This window comes from Rhinopithecus roxellana, chromosome 20 (genome assembly GCF_007565055.1).
Source record: "Rhinopithecus roxellana isolate Shanxi Qingling chromosome 20, ASM756505v1, whole genome shotgun sequence".
Taxonomy (NCBI): domain Eukaryota; kingdom Metazoa; phylum Chordata; class Mammalia; order Primates; family Cercopithecidae; genus Rhinopithecus; species Rhinopithecus roxellana.
The window spans coordinates 64959886-64974996 of NC_044568.1; the positions used below are offsets into that span (position 1 = coordinate 64959886).

The 15111-nt window shown below is 39.8% G+C and overlaps 1 protein-coding gene across 6 annotated transcripts; it reads right to left on the bottom strand.

Moving 5' to 3' along the window:
• Positions 1-1042: 1042 nt before the first annotated feature.
• CMTR2 (cap methyltransferase 2) lies at positions 1043-8275 on the bottom strand. Of its 6 annotated transcripts, none has more exons than XM_030925340.1 (3): positions 7923-8274; positions 7306-7388; positions 1043-4681 (listed from the first exon to the last, which is right to left on the bottom strand). In XM_030925340.1, the coding sequence occupies exon 3, from the start codon at positions 4660-4662 to the stop codon at positions 2350-2352; it is 2313 nt and encodes a 770-aa protein (XP_030781200.1). In that variant the 5' UTR covers positions 4663-4681; positions 7306-7388; positions 7923-8274; the 3' UTR covers positions 1043-2349. The 6 variants fall into 6 exon arrangements, with proteins under 6 accessions (XP_030781200.1, XP_030781199.1, XP_010381238.1 ...); XM_030925339.1 differs by having other exon boundaries at positions 7907-8274; XM_010382936.2 differs by having other exon boundaries at positions 7857-8274.
• Between the last annotated feature and the right edge of the window lie 6836 nt (positions 8276-15111).

The window sequence follows — 15111 nt, forward strand, 5'->3', positions numbered from 1 at the left end:
TCAGTGTTAACTATAAATTTGCAGCCAGGTCTTGCATATCTGTCCCATCTCCATATAATAATTTGTCATCATTTTAAGAGTATAATACTTACATTAAGTGCATGTTTTGTTGAAATTAAACAGATTACAAAGGAATTAATTTGGTATCTGTTTTTTAATAGACATTACAAATTAAAAATCTCAAAACCTGTGGAAAAAAGTTTTAAGAACAGTCTACCTTGGTAAAACATGCATACTCTCATCTCTTCCTGTCCTCTTCTACTTTTCCATTCATCTTTTGAATAGCATTTTTCCTCTCCTTTCTCTCAAAGAGAAATTCATATAAATCATTAGTACCTGTCATCTATTAATACATCCAGTTCAATCTGAACCTTCCTCAAGTCATGTCTACCTCTAAGGCAATTTGAATCCAATGAATCAGATGAGCAATTGATTCCAAAAGCCATGTTAAAAAGCAAAGTACATTTGAGAATACTCCAGTGTTACATAGTCCAATACAGATTAGAGTCAACAAAACACTAAGCATTCAATACTTATTTGAAGGGCTTAAAGATAGTCATAATACTAGAATCTGGACCCATGCTTTCAACTTCATTCTTATCAAAGTTAAAATAAGCAAAAAATAAGCTGCATTATTAGTATATTGAATACCACTTAGCAAGGCATAAAGATTATTAAGTGCAAAATGGTTTTCTAAGAGTGTTTTTTTTTTTCCTCCCGGTAATCAACCTTCTATCAGACTTCCATTATCATACAACTGGAATTGCTTCCTAGAGTCACCAGTAGGAAATCAGCTTTCTTTCAAAAATCCACTTCCAGGCCTCCACACACTCCTCTCCCAACCCCCCTTAAGTATTCAGTTTCTTTCCTGAAGTAGATCTTCCATAAATATTACAATATTAAGGACTAAATTTTAATGAAAGCAAATCAGAGAAAATGAAAGAACATTAACTGTCATTCAAAACTCCCTTTAAAAATGTCTGTTTCTAGCTTATATTTTTAACTTCTTCCATAATTCCCTTTAAAAAAGATGAACACAAAATCTCTCTAGTAATGACTTTATTCATGAATCTATAACAGAATTCAAAATAGCAAAGAACATGAAAATTTTCAGATTAATATTTATTAACCAAATGCATCAGAAATACATCATTTTCACATAACAAAAGTACCTAAAATGCACGTGAGAATATAAATATTCTCCACTTTATGGAACTTCAAGATAATGAAAAATTGCTTAATACAGTTTGCCACAAAAACTCATTATACTGCAAATACAGAAGAAATAAAAGGACTCATTACATTACAAATACAAAAGAAATCAAATGCAACTGGCAAAATAACCATTTCATGGCTAATCTTTTGGTAAAGTGCTATTTTCATACTGAAAAAAAGAAATTAGTAAAGATTAAAAATTTAAATTCTAAACCATCATTCTGAAAGTCTGAAGAGTTTTCTTTAGTATTCACTATGTTCATCACATTCATGTGTTCCCAACATGAGACTAAACACTATCTCAAAATCTTAAAAAAAATCTTTCCATTCACAGATTATTTCCTGGAAGTTAAAAATTATTACATCATTGCTAAATGAAGCTTTTCATGATACAGGCATGTATTAGATACAACAAATAATTTTCATTGTTCTAAACATGATCTTTGGTTTAAAGCTGCCCCGTTATCTTTTTTTAGTTGGACGGTGTGGTCAGTAAAAGATTCATACAACAGCACACTAGTTTTATTTGAGCCATATAAGAAAATAGGGTCAATCCCCTAAAGGCAATGAACGGCATGTTATCAAGAATCTGGCGAGATGAATTCCCTGAAATTCATAACTGATGTGTTAACAGAAATCAGTGTTGCTGAATAGTGACTCACTCATTTCCTTTCCTCAATTACCTCTATCAATTCATTAACAACATTAACCAATGAGTGAAAATTAGTTGGAAAATTCACTAACAGCATTAGCCACCAAGAGGAAATCGGCTGGAAAAAAAAAAAACTAATCTGAACAAAGGCACACAGATGCAAATCTTAAGCAGATTAAGTAAGACCAACTAAACAGCATATGTAAGCATGGCTGTGTCCACCCATACACATATACACACACCTCATATTTAGAGTGTAAATATCTATCATTGCATAGATTCCACCATGTGGAAGAGCTCTATGCCTGTAGGTGTATATACCCTAGGGATGAGAATGGATGGTTTTCCAGAATGGAGACTTCGAATGATGCAAACGTTGGCCTTCCCCCAAAATAAAAAGGTTTTTAAATTAATAGAACAACAGGATGCAATACTGGGCAAATTATAAGAAGTCATAAAGTTAAAGCTCAGAAAGAACATGTTCAGTTTTGTAACTGAAGGCTGTTGATAATTTCTTCTCTCTCTCTTTGAATAATGAAATGCAAATGCCTTTTAGCAATGGCAGCATTCAAATCCCACAAAAAATCAAGCAGTGCCCCCTTAAGGAGTACCTCCATTGGCACAAACTGTAAAACCTGCTGGGGTGAGTCAGAGTTGAGCAAAGTGCTCAACAATTCATTCACACTCTGCAAATATTGGAAAACTGGATTTGGAAGGTCCTGATAACCAACACATAGCAGGACTGCACAGGTCCTCAGGGGATCAGAGGATGTGGGACAAAAAAAGGTGATGAATCTAAAACAACTGTGGAGTACAAAGATCAAACCAGCCATAAATCTTGTGAAACAAGAAAGTACAGGCAAAATCATAACATCTCCTGTATGAAGCTCCCGCAATGAATGTAGAAGGCAGTCCAAAAATAAATGCTGGTAAGTTGGATCTCCATCATGAAGCAATGAACAGCTAAAAGTTGTGAGTTCAGCTGATTCTAGGAGTCGAACTTCCAATGGTATATGCATTTTGATATTATGGGAAGTCGAAAAGCCCACCAGCAGGCACTTTATTTGATTGCTGGGTTCTACAACCTGCTCATCCTGAAGGCACTCGGTAAGGCTACACAACTCGGAAAATATCAGTTCTTCAGAAAAAACGTGACAAGAACAAGAATACTGCTGTTTCGGCCTAAACTTGGAATCCAAATTAAAAGCTCCTCCTAATGACTTTTCAATTGCTTCATTAAGAGTCTTTAAAATTTCACCATTGCAAAAAGGAGAACACTTTACCTTTGGCAGTTTCTTTCCCTCCAAAATATGCCATAAGTGACACTCAAGATTGGAAGCTGCTCCTTCTAAAATAGAACTTTGCCCAGGATGATATACACCATGTTCTTCAGCCCAACTATTAAAGTATCCTTTGGCTACTTTATCTTTCCATGAAAGGGCTTCTAGCATCTTCCTTTCATTATAAGTTTTAAAATATTTGTTCCTCTGCCCAAACCATTTTGTATTTGTACTACAACCAATACCAGATTTTTTTACTAGCCAATTATTTCTGGAAAGATGTTTCAGCTGAAATTTTTGCATAAAATATTGTACAGCACAATCCCTTAAGTTATTCAGCTTTTCTTGTTCCGCTTTTCCCATGCACTCAAACAGACGAATGTTCTCAGAAATAGTCTCTAGCTGATATTTATGAAAGAACACACAACATTCTTCATGTCTCTTAAGAAAAGAATCAGGAATCACATGATGGGGAAAGAGGGCTTTCCTTTTCATTTCAGTCCCAAAATTCAAGATCATCTTAGATAACAGAGGATGGATGGCCTCTTTCCCCTTATAGTGGAGGCAAATGACATAGACTTCGGAGTTTCCTGCCTTGCTAGTAGCAGGTTTGAAAACATGGACTTGGTCAAAGCAACAGTTCAGCAGGTACATCAAGTTTATGGAACAATGTTCGAACATAGTAAACATCTTCAGAACAAAAGAGCCACCGTTTCCGAGAGTGGTCAGAGCAGTGACAACTTCACAGTAATGCAAAGAAGAAACTAAAGCTTCTTGTTCACCAGGGTTTCCTTGGCAATCAAAACTCCCATCTGCAGTGACCAAGTGAACAGTAGCCATGCTGCTTATGAAATTCTGAAGTCCAGTCAAGAATTTCAGGGTCATGATATCACCAGTGTTATCTGGACCAAAGTACCACCAATGCAAGGTATTTGCAATAAGCCGGTCATCCATAATCATCATGAGGTCGTCATTTGCTTCATGGTATGGATTCAGAGTATTTGCTACCCAACTCCAATCACAAGGAAACCGATGGGATTTTAAGTAGTGGTTGAGACTAGCTATAAAAGCTCCTGGAGCTTCACAAAGGTGTAGAGAATTCAGCTTTCCATTCTGAAAAGCTTCCTGTGGAATAAGTGGAAAGCTGCACAAAATCTCATGGAACTTACACCATGCTTGAGTACAAAGTTCAGCATTCACAGATTTTCTAACATGAGAAATGATTTTCCCTGCTTTATTAGTGAAAGCAGTGTGCTCATGCCACTCATCCAGTTTCTTATCACTCAGTAGGTTTTTCACTTCATTTAGGGAGTTCTTCAAATCAAGAAATGCATTAAATTCAGTGTGGTCACAGGTGAAAATCTCACTGGGATCTGGTAACTGCCACTCATTATTAAGTGGCTTGCCATAAGAAAAGTTCTTGGCAAAGAGTTCAAAAATGTCAGCAAGAACATCTGGGCTGAATGACACGGGACTTGCTAGCTGCTGAACTGGTGTCTTTCTGCACTTACTCATTTTCAAATCAAATTAAAATCTAGGAAGAGAAAACACATAATTAAATGAATCAAATTTCTTAGTGAGTGAAATCTCATGAGCAGTAAATATGATCACACTCATGACAAATTCCATAAAATGTGAAGGCTAAAGTCAGCATACTCTGTTATTTAACCAGGTAATTTGGAATAATGAAAAAAGTTTTGATATCCAAGACCTGGGTTCAAATTCCAGCTTTGCTAATTATGGCTTAATAAGCAGCCTCGGGCAAATTCCATCTCTGGGATTTGGTTTCTTCTCATTAAAAAAAAAAAAAAAAAAAGCCTATCTTTTTTAAGAAAAAGATAAAACATACTAGCATATAAAAAAAATAACAGAATAATTGTCAGTGAATGACAGCTCTGATTTTCATAGTAACCCATTTAACTCTTCCCCAAAGTTCTTCACACCAATGGCTGTGACAACACCTACATGACCTCAAACACACACACCTTAGAGGTTCATTCCTGGACATGACCTTTGTTCAAGCTCCAACATGTGACTTTTTGTTTTTTTTAGTTCCCATCATACCTTACCTCCTTCAGGGAAAGGATCATGTACCTGAACCCAGTACTGATCCTGTCACAAGCCACTTACCCTCCTAGTAGGATTGCTGAATACATCCTCTGTCCAGATTTCATTCTCTAAGACAAGCACCTTGGTGGTACCAATCACCTATATAGGTCATCAACTAATGTTCATCACCATACTGCTTGTAAACTGTGCTATACTTGAGTGGTTAGCCTTTTTCTGTTTGATGCTGAAACTGACAGTTTACCCTGGTATGTCTCAAACTACAGATCCCTGGTTTTCATATGGTTCAGACAGCTCCACACTTCCACCATAAAATATCATTATTTCTTCTAGCCACTAAAACTTCTTAACACTTGGACAGCAGAATTTTATACTGAAGAAATATACGTATTAAATATACAAATTACAAATAGTCACTCTACATACTCTGGCAGTCAACACTGCCAAAGAAACCAGAAACAAAGAAACCTCTTCCTTCTGAAGAGGAAAAAGGATATGAGAAGTATGGCTTAATGGCAGAGTTTTGGAAAAGTTATGAATTCCAGCAGGGAGAGCAATGAGTATTACATGGTACCTGTTAGTGTAATGTTAATCAATAGATGCTCTAGTTCATAAATTCTGCACTTATTTAGCATATACAATGCGTTCTACAAATGATTTTCCAAAAAATCTAAATTTGTTAAATATGAAACAATTGACAATCAAATCATCATTCCAGAAAAGCAGATGTTCAAGGACAAAATGAGAAATAAAGAGAACTACTGCCGTTAATACATACAATAATATCCAAATTATGTTTCTTTTAGCATTTACTTTGTATTGTTCTTTTAGCACACTTTTCTCATTCTTTCTTATTTTATGTTTAAATTATTTGCAAGTCTACTCTACCAGTCTGTAATTTCCCTGAAGTAACAGGTGTCTTCTTAGTCATTTGTTTACCACAGTATATTTAGATTTAAAAAAAAAATTTTTTGAGACAGGGTCTCACTTTGCTACCCAGGCTGGAGCGCAGTGGCACAGGTCATAGCTCCCTGAGGCCTTGACCTCCTCCCAGGCTCAAAGGATCCTCTCACCTCAGCCTCCAAAGTAGCTGGGACTACAGACGTGCACCACTACACCCAGTTAGCTTAAAAAAAAAAAAAAAATTGTAGAGATGGGGTCTTGCTCTGTTGCCCAGGCTGGTCTCAAAATCCTGGGCTCAAGCAGTCCCTCCAACTCAGCCTTCCAAGGTGCTGGGATTACAGGTGTCAGCCACTATATGCCTGTTTTTTGTTTGTTTTTTACTGGTAGAGCTATATTTAGACAAAATTCTAAAGGAAGACAAAATTGAGGTGTTTCCACATTCATTAAAATCTTAAATAAGGGCAAATAAAAGTTTTTTACAACAAGTTCCTCTGTCTTAATTTGCATTGTGCTTGCTGGAAACGACAGCCATGTTTAGATCTCATCTATATTCTATTTTGGAAAAAGTCTAATTTTAGTCATTAACTTCACATACTAATTAATGGCTGTAGTTAAGCTGTGAAATCTTACCTAAGCTAATAGGTAATTACCTTCACATGAGGACAACTTAAGTGATTCAGACACTCCACCGTTCTGACTATACTTTTGCTGTGTTGCCACCTAATTTTTATTACTACTCCCTTACTCACTACTCCAGCCGAATAGGCCTTTCTGCTGTTCACTGAAGACACCAAGCACATTCCAAGCCAAAAGTCTTTCTGCATTGGTTGTCCCTCCGCCTGGAATGCTCTTTCCCCAGCTATCAGCACAGCTAACTCCTTCACCTCCTTCCAAAATTTGCTCAAATGTCATTTTCTCAGTGAAGCCTACCTAAGATTGCATCTTGCATTCTCCATGCCTCTTACCTCGCTGTATTTTTTTCCTATGGTATTCATGTCCTTCCAACCTATAACTTGCTTCATGTTTACTGTTTATTATTTGTCTTCCCCAAACTAGAATGTAAGCTCCTCAGGGCAGAGATCTTTGTTTTGTTTACACATAAACCATTCCAAGAAGTTGGACACTGCCTGGTACACAGTAAGCACTCAGTAAGTATTTACTGAATAAATGAGTGGATATCATACTTACCACAAAAGGTATCTCTCTCTTCAGGTTCTGAATATGAGTCATAATAGTGCACCTCAACTTCACTTCAGCACTTAAATGCATGACTTAAAAAAAACAAAAAAACAAAACAAAACAAAAAAAACTATGTGGCTTACAGCGTGTGTGGGAAAATTTTCCAGTATATGATCCTCTGAGCCTTTCATTAAACACCCCATTGAGCTTTGTGGCATCATAACTCTGCTAAGTGGGTCGCTACTACCATTCTCATATTGCAAACTCAAGTAGGCAGTTATGTAGCCCCCGCGCAAGGAAATACTTGTAAAATTCGTAAACCCAAAACAAAACCCACAAGATCTCATCAACACTTTTCACCTCTCAACTGACACAAAGGAGTTCCAAGTGCTTGCGCCAACTCCTCCTACTAGCAACTGTGAAAACAACGGCCAGTGAGTATCCAAGGCTGACTTTGGGCTGGGCACCCCAGATCTCATTTCATCTAGTCAAGTCCCAAACCCCACTCCAGAGGCCCGGTCCCTGACCTGGAGGAAATTCGGTCCCAGCCCCTGGCTCACCCGCTGGGAAGTCGAAGGAGGGCCCGGAATCGTACCCAGGCCTGGATTACCTTCGCCCACGCCCACCTGGGCCCCAGTGTCTGGGGAGGCTGCACTTTACTCCCTCGAGGAAGCCATTCTGCACTTCCGCTCTCGGGGCTGCTTCCCGGAATGGTCGCTCCCTTTGGGTCCGCGGTCCCTCCAGCCACAAGGCAAGGAGGTGGTGCGCTGGACGGGCGGGAAGGCTGTCCGGTCGCGCCCTCGCGGCACTGGGAAGCCGGTCCCACCTCAGGGCCGCGCAGCCGCCGAATGCCGCCAGACAGGGACCAGGGGCGCTCAAGTCTCACTGCGCACGCGCCCTGTAGCCCGGGCCGGAGTCACGTGCGCCGACGTTACGCACGCCGGCGACTCTCGCCTCGCGTAGGCCTCAGCTCCCTAGGTTTTGTTTCATGGGGTACAGAAGCAGGAGCCTCCCTCCCCCAGCCGCTATGGCAACGGAAGCGGCGCGCGCAGGCGGAGCGTTCTTTGGCTCCGCCCCCGAGGAGGGGGGGAAGGGGAGGGGAGGGGGAGGGGGAGGGGAGGGGAAGGGGAGGGGAAGGGGAGGGGAAGGGGAGGGAAGGGGAGGGGAAGGGGAGGGGAAGGGGAGGGAGGAAAGGGACCGGGCAGATCTGTCAGGACGTGCTGGTTCCGCCCACTGGCCGCTGGCCCCAGAGGCTTTCAGGCGCTTCTGGACAGATGTTAGTTCCTATACAGACTGGGTTAAAACTGCCTCTCAAAAGACAATAGGAGGTTAAAAGCCAAACTAGGGAACTGCGAGATAAGATTGTTTATATATACATGACATAATATATATTAATTATGTTACTTAATAAGCCAGTAAGAAAAAGGCCAACAACCCGAGAAGGAAAATGAGCAAAGATTAGAACAGGCCTCCCAAAAAACAAAAAAGTTAAACAAATAGTAAGGATATACAAAGCTGTTTAAACTATTATTAGACAAGAATGGAAATGAAAACAGTAAGCTTTCTTTTTACTCGGTTTAGCAAAGATGTAAAACATTGGTAATGGCCACTGTTGGTGAGACTGTGGGGAAACAGGTTAATATCTGCGGATGGAAGAAAAATGTTATTATAAACCTTACGGAAGGCAAACTTTGTTTATTGAAACAAGGTCTCACTCTCATCCAGGCTGGTGTGCAGTGGCTCAATCTCGGCTCACTACAGCCTCAACTTCCCCGGGCTCAAGAGATCCTCCTAGAGAGATGGCATCTCCCCATCTTACCCAGGCTGGTCTGGAACTCCTGGACTCAAGCGATCCGTTGGCTTCAGCCACCCAAAGTACTGGGATTACAGGCATGAGCCACGCCGCCTAGCCCAGAAAGCAAACGTTAAAAAGAGACATGTATTGTGGCCGGGCGAGGTGGCTCACGCCTGTAATCCCAGCACTTTGAGAGGCCGAGGCGGGCAGATCACGAGGTCAGGAGTCCAAGACCAGCCTGACCAACATAGTGAAACCCGTCTCTACTAAAAATACAAAAAATCAGCCCGGCGTGGTGGCGGGCGCCTGGAATCTTAGCTACTTGGGAGGCTGAGGCAGCAGAATCGCTTGAACCCAGGAGGCTGAGGTTGGAGCGAGCCGATATCACGCCACTGCATACCAGCCCGGGTGACGGTGCGAGACTGTCTCGGAAAAAAAAAGAAGACATGCATTTTAATCCAGCAATTCCTCCTCCTAGCAATTTATCCTTAGGAGATAATTAAACAACTGGCACTCACTTTGGACAAAATGTTCATTTCAGCATCTGAATAACATAGCCAAATGGAAATACTCTAAATGTTTACTTTAAGAAAATTAATTAAATTATTTACAGTATATCTATATAATGCACATATATGCATTATATGCAGCCATTAATAGGCTATATGTGTCAACAGTATTGCATGAAAATAGAAGAATATTAGAACTATGTGTAGAGTTTTTAACCATTTGTGTAAACATATATAGACATAAATGTAAAATTCATTTTTTACAAGTCTTACAGAACATGGACCAATGGAGAAAATATTATATTTTCACAAAATAGTGCTAGGTCATTTGCATCTCTCTATGGAAAAAAAATTGTATTTGGACCCTCCTCACATCATAAACAAAAATACATTTCATTTGGATTGTCAGTCTGTATTTTAAAAGTTAATAAGAAAACGTAAAAGAACATCTTTGCAACCTTGAAGTAGTCAAAAAGTTTATAACAGGACACAAAACACTAATCATAAAGGAAAAATGTATAAATTGAACTATATTAAAACTAAAAATATCTATTCATCAAAAGACACCATTGTGAGTGAAAAGGCAACCTACAGAGTGGGAGAAGATTGTGTGTGTGTGTGTGTGTGTGTGTGTGTGTGTGTAACTACATATATTTATACAGCAGAAAAATGGACAGGCTGGCCGTGGTGGCTCACTCCTGTAATCCCAGCACTTCAGGAGGTTGAGGTGGGCAGATGACTTGAGGTCAGGAGTTAGAGACCAGCCTGGCCAACATGGCGAAACCCCATCTCTACTAAAAATATTTTTAAAAATTAGCTGGGCTTGGTGGTGGGCACCTATAAACCCAGCTACTCTGGAGGCTGAGGCAGGAGAATCTCTTGAACTCGGGAGGCAGAGGTTGCGGTCAGCCAAGATCACACCACTGCACTCCAGCCCAGATGACAGAGCAAGACTCTGTCTCAAAAAAGAAAAAAAGAAAGAAAGAAAAATGGACAGACACTTCAAAAAGATATATCCAAAAGTCCTATGAACATATGAAAAGGTGTTAAACCTCATTAGGCTTTAGGAAAATGCAAACCAAAACCACAATAAGATACTATTGCACACCCACCAGAATGGCTAAAATGAGAAAGACTGAAAACGTGTTAGGGAAGATGGAGAGAAACCACTGAAAAACTGTTTTAAGGAAAATGATCTTCTAGACTCACTGGTTGGTTGCCTTTTCTTCTTTTCTTTGTTTTCTGTTTGTTTGTTTTGTTTTGTTGTTGTTCTTATATTTCAGTTTTTTGAGGTGTACATATGTACAGTGAAATGCTCAGATCTTAAGTGTCCTATTTGACAAATGCTTATTAATTAATAAGCATTAATTTGTCCTTTTGACAAATGCTTATTAATTAATAAGCATTAATTTGTCCTTTTGACAAATGCTTATTAATTAATAAGCATTAATTTGTCCTTTTGACAAATGCTTATTAAATATTCCAGAAAGTTTCCTTGCGCTCCATCCCAATCCATCTCCCACCTTCAAGAAGTACCCACCCATCTGTTTTCTATCACCATAGTTTAGTTCTACCTATTCCAGCATTTTATATAAATTCAATCATTACAGCTTAGGCCTTTTTGTTTCCAGCCCCTTTAGATTCAGTTAAATATTTATCCATGCTGTTGTATGTGTCTACTATTTCCCATTAACATATAAAACAGAGCTCTGAGTGAGCATTGAGTGAACAGCATCGGACTTGGTGGAGACAAGAGGAATGTTCTTATAGCTCATTTGTTTGATCTGTTTGTCTGATTCAGTGGAACACCACACAGCATTGGTTTTGGCTGTTATACAATCTTAAATTGTTCCTATTCTTTGTCACCTGGTGTTCCATTTACTCTCTTCTTGTTGCATAGAATGAACCACTGGTTAAAGGCAGCAAAGACAGTGCTCCTAAGGGAACACTAATGTTGAAATTCAGAAGTTGATATGAATTTTGAACTTGATAATTCTTCCAGTCTCCCTAAGAGCTTCATTAGATCTCTTTCTTTCTTTTTCTTTTCTCTTTCTTTTTATTTTCTCTTCTCTTTTCCTTTCCTTTCCTTTTCTTCTTTCTTCCTTTCTTTCTTTATTTTCCCTCCCTGCCTCCCTCCCTCCCTCGCTTCCCTCATTCCCTCCCTCCCTCCCTCCCTCCCTCCCTCCCTCCCTCCCTCCCTCCCTCCCTTCCTTCCTTCCTTCCTTCCTTCCTTCCTTCCTTCCTTCCTTCCTTCCTTCCTTCTTCCTTCTTCTTTGAGACAGGGTCTTGCTCTGTTACCCAGGCTGGAGTGCAGTGGCACCACCATAGCTCACTGCCACCTCAAACTCCTGGACTCAGGGGATCGTCTCGCTTGGGCCTCCCAAAGTGCTGAGATTCCAGGCATGAGCCACTGCACCCAGCCCTTCACTAGATCTTTATATAGCATTCTGATCAAAATTTTCACATAGCACTTACGATATCAAAACACAATGTTAAGATAAAATATAGTAAAAATTATAACCAATTCGTGTGTTATACTATTGGGTAGAACATCTACATTGTGGTATTTGTGGGAAAGTGCTTGTAAGCAGAAGCCTGAATCTTTTTTCTTAGTATTTAGAAGCAAAAGTTATGAAAACAAATTAATTGATGTGTAAGGATAAATACAAGAATTCTAAACATCAGGTCATGAAAGCAGTTTTTGTCTACTTTTAACGCTGTAACACACAATTAAACTTCATTTTGCACTTTATACATTCAGGATTAAAATTCAATGTGAAATGTCTTTCTTAAAATTTATTTCTCAGTAATTCATGTTTTTTTTCTTATATAGTGAATTTAAAGTTAACTAAACAGTGTGAGTCACTAAAAAACTCAAAGTGTATTTTATATGTTATAAATATCATTAGAGATTATGTTTAAGATTAATCTTAAAATAAGATTTATAATACAGTCATTACTAATATGCTGACCCCAAATATATTTTTACTTAAATTAGTTTTTTATGGACTGAATTGTGCCCCCCACCAAATGCTTCTGTTGAAGTTCTAACTCCTGAATGGATTTGGAGCTAGGGCCTTAAAGAAGGCAATTAAGGTTACAAAGATTCTAAGGGTGGGGCCCTAACCTGATAGGACTGATGCCCTTATAAAAAGAGGAACAGACACCAGAAATCTCAATATCTCTCTCTCTCTCTCCCTCCCCCCCCCTCCCCCCACACACACTGAGGAAAGGCCATGTGAGGACACAGCAAGACAGCTGTCTGAAAGCCAGGAAGAGGAGCCTCACTAGAAACCAGCCCTACCAGCACTTGGATCTTTGATCTTGGACTTGTAGCCCCTAGAACTGTGAGAAAATAAATTTCTGTGGTTTAAGTTGCTGTGTCTTGTGATATTTTGTTATGGCAGTCAAGGCAGACTAATACACACTTCTTTATTTTCTTTCATGCAAAAATGACCAATATGACTTTTGAAGAAAACATCGTAAGAGTTTAATAGAGAATGTGTATTGCACCTAATGTAGATAACGGGTTGATGGGTGCAGCAAACCACCATGGCACATATATACCTATGTAACAAACCTGCACATGTATCTCAAAACTTAAATAATAATAAAAAGAACAGAAAACAAAAGAGAGAATGTGTATTGCTATGAGATGGGCTCAGACATTTAAAAATATTGGGAAACACTGTTACGTGAAAGAAGAATGCAATATGTGGCCCACCCTTGAAGAGTTTATCATTTCATTGCAGACACAAGATGTTTAGCAATAAATAGCATTTCTAAAAATGATGAAAGCATGGGCGCCGGGCACGGTGGCTCATGCCTGTAATCTCAGCACTTTGGGAGGCTGAGGCGGGCGGATCACAAGGTCAGGAGATTGAGACCATCCTGGCTCACACGAGGTCAGGAGATCGAGACCATCCTGGCTAACACGGTGAAACCCCTCTACTAAAAATATTTTAAAAATTAGCTGGGCGCGGTGGCGGGCACCTGTAGTCCCAGCTACTCGGGAGGCTGAGGTGGGAGAATGGTGTGAACCCAGGAGGCGGAGCTTGCAGTGAGCCAGAATCATGCCACTGCACTCCAGTCTGGGCGACAGAGCGAGACTCCATCCCCCCAAAAAAAAAAAAAAAAAAAAAATGTGAAGTTAGTGAAGTTAGTAGGAAAAATATGGGAAAAGACTAGGGAAAAAGAAACTTTAATTTCTGTCCTTTTAATGGTGAAGTTATGTGGGGAAGGGGAGTGCCAGCCTAGTTCAGGAAAATAACATGAGAGAAAAAACAGGCAAGAGGACAGGTAATGTAGATTCGCAGAAACGGGTTGGAAAGTTAATACGTTTAAATGCTAAATAGGTGGCTTAGGTGCTATATATAGTGTCTTAGCTTGGGCTGTGTATTAGTCTGTTCTCATGCTGCTAATAGAGACATAGCTGAGACTGAGTAATTTATAAAGGAAAGAGGTTTAATGGACTCACAGATCCACATGGCTGGGGAGGCCTCACAATCATGGCAGAAGGCAAAGGAGAAGCAAAGGCATGTCTTACATGGCGGCAGGCAAGAGAGATTGTGCAAGGGAACTCCCCTTTATAAAACCATCAGATCTCATGAGACTTGTTTGCTGTCATGAGAATAGCATGGGAAAAACCCACCCCACATAATTAAATTACCTCCCACCAGGTCTCTCCCACAACATGTGGAGATTATTACTTTAAGAGTTAAAGAAAGAGGAAAAAAATATGAAACAAGGCTTAACCGTCAAAGACAGGTTTATTTTAGAGAAAAAACCTGAGGGGGCTTCTGGCTGATTTCGGTCAAGAGCACTTTCTCTTACCGACTAAGAGTATATATTGGTTTTAGGGTGAGGGGGTTTATCACAAGCTTGGAATGTTTCTTTGGGTTGGGGGAGAAGTTTATGGTGGGATTGGAATGTTTCTGTTATCTTGGGGCTGACATCTTCCTGGCCAGAGGGGAGTTATCTCGAGGCTGGCATCTTCCTGGCCAGAGGGGGCTTATCTTGGGGCTAGCATGTTTCTGATCGGGGAGGAGTTTGGAATGTTTCTGTTTGAAGATGTTATTTGTGGTTTATGGTCATGCTGACCTTAGCCATTAGGTTGATGGCCTTTGGATTTAGGCGGTTTTTGATTAAGGTAAATTTTTAAATGACAGTCCTTGTCCAAGATGGCAATACTCCTGCTCTGTCAATTACAATTCAAAGTGAGATTTGGGTGGGGACACAGAACCAAACCACATCAGGTTGTTACAACAAAATACCAGAGAGTGTGGCTTAAACATCAGAAATTTATTTTCTCAAGTTTGGGAGATTGGTAGTTCGGGATCGAGGCTCTCTTACTGACTTGCAGATGGCCAGTTTCTTGCTGTATTCTCACATGGTGGAGAGAAAGCAAGCTCTCTTGTCTCTTCTTCAAGAAGGGCACCAATCCCATCATGAGGACCCCATCCTCCTGGCTTTACCTAAACCTAATTACCTCCCAAAGGCCCCATTTCCAAA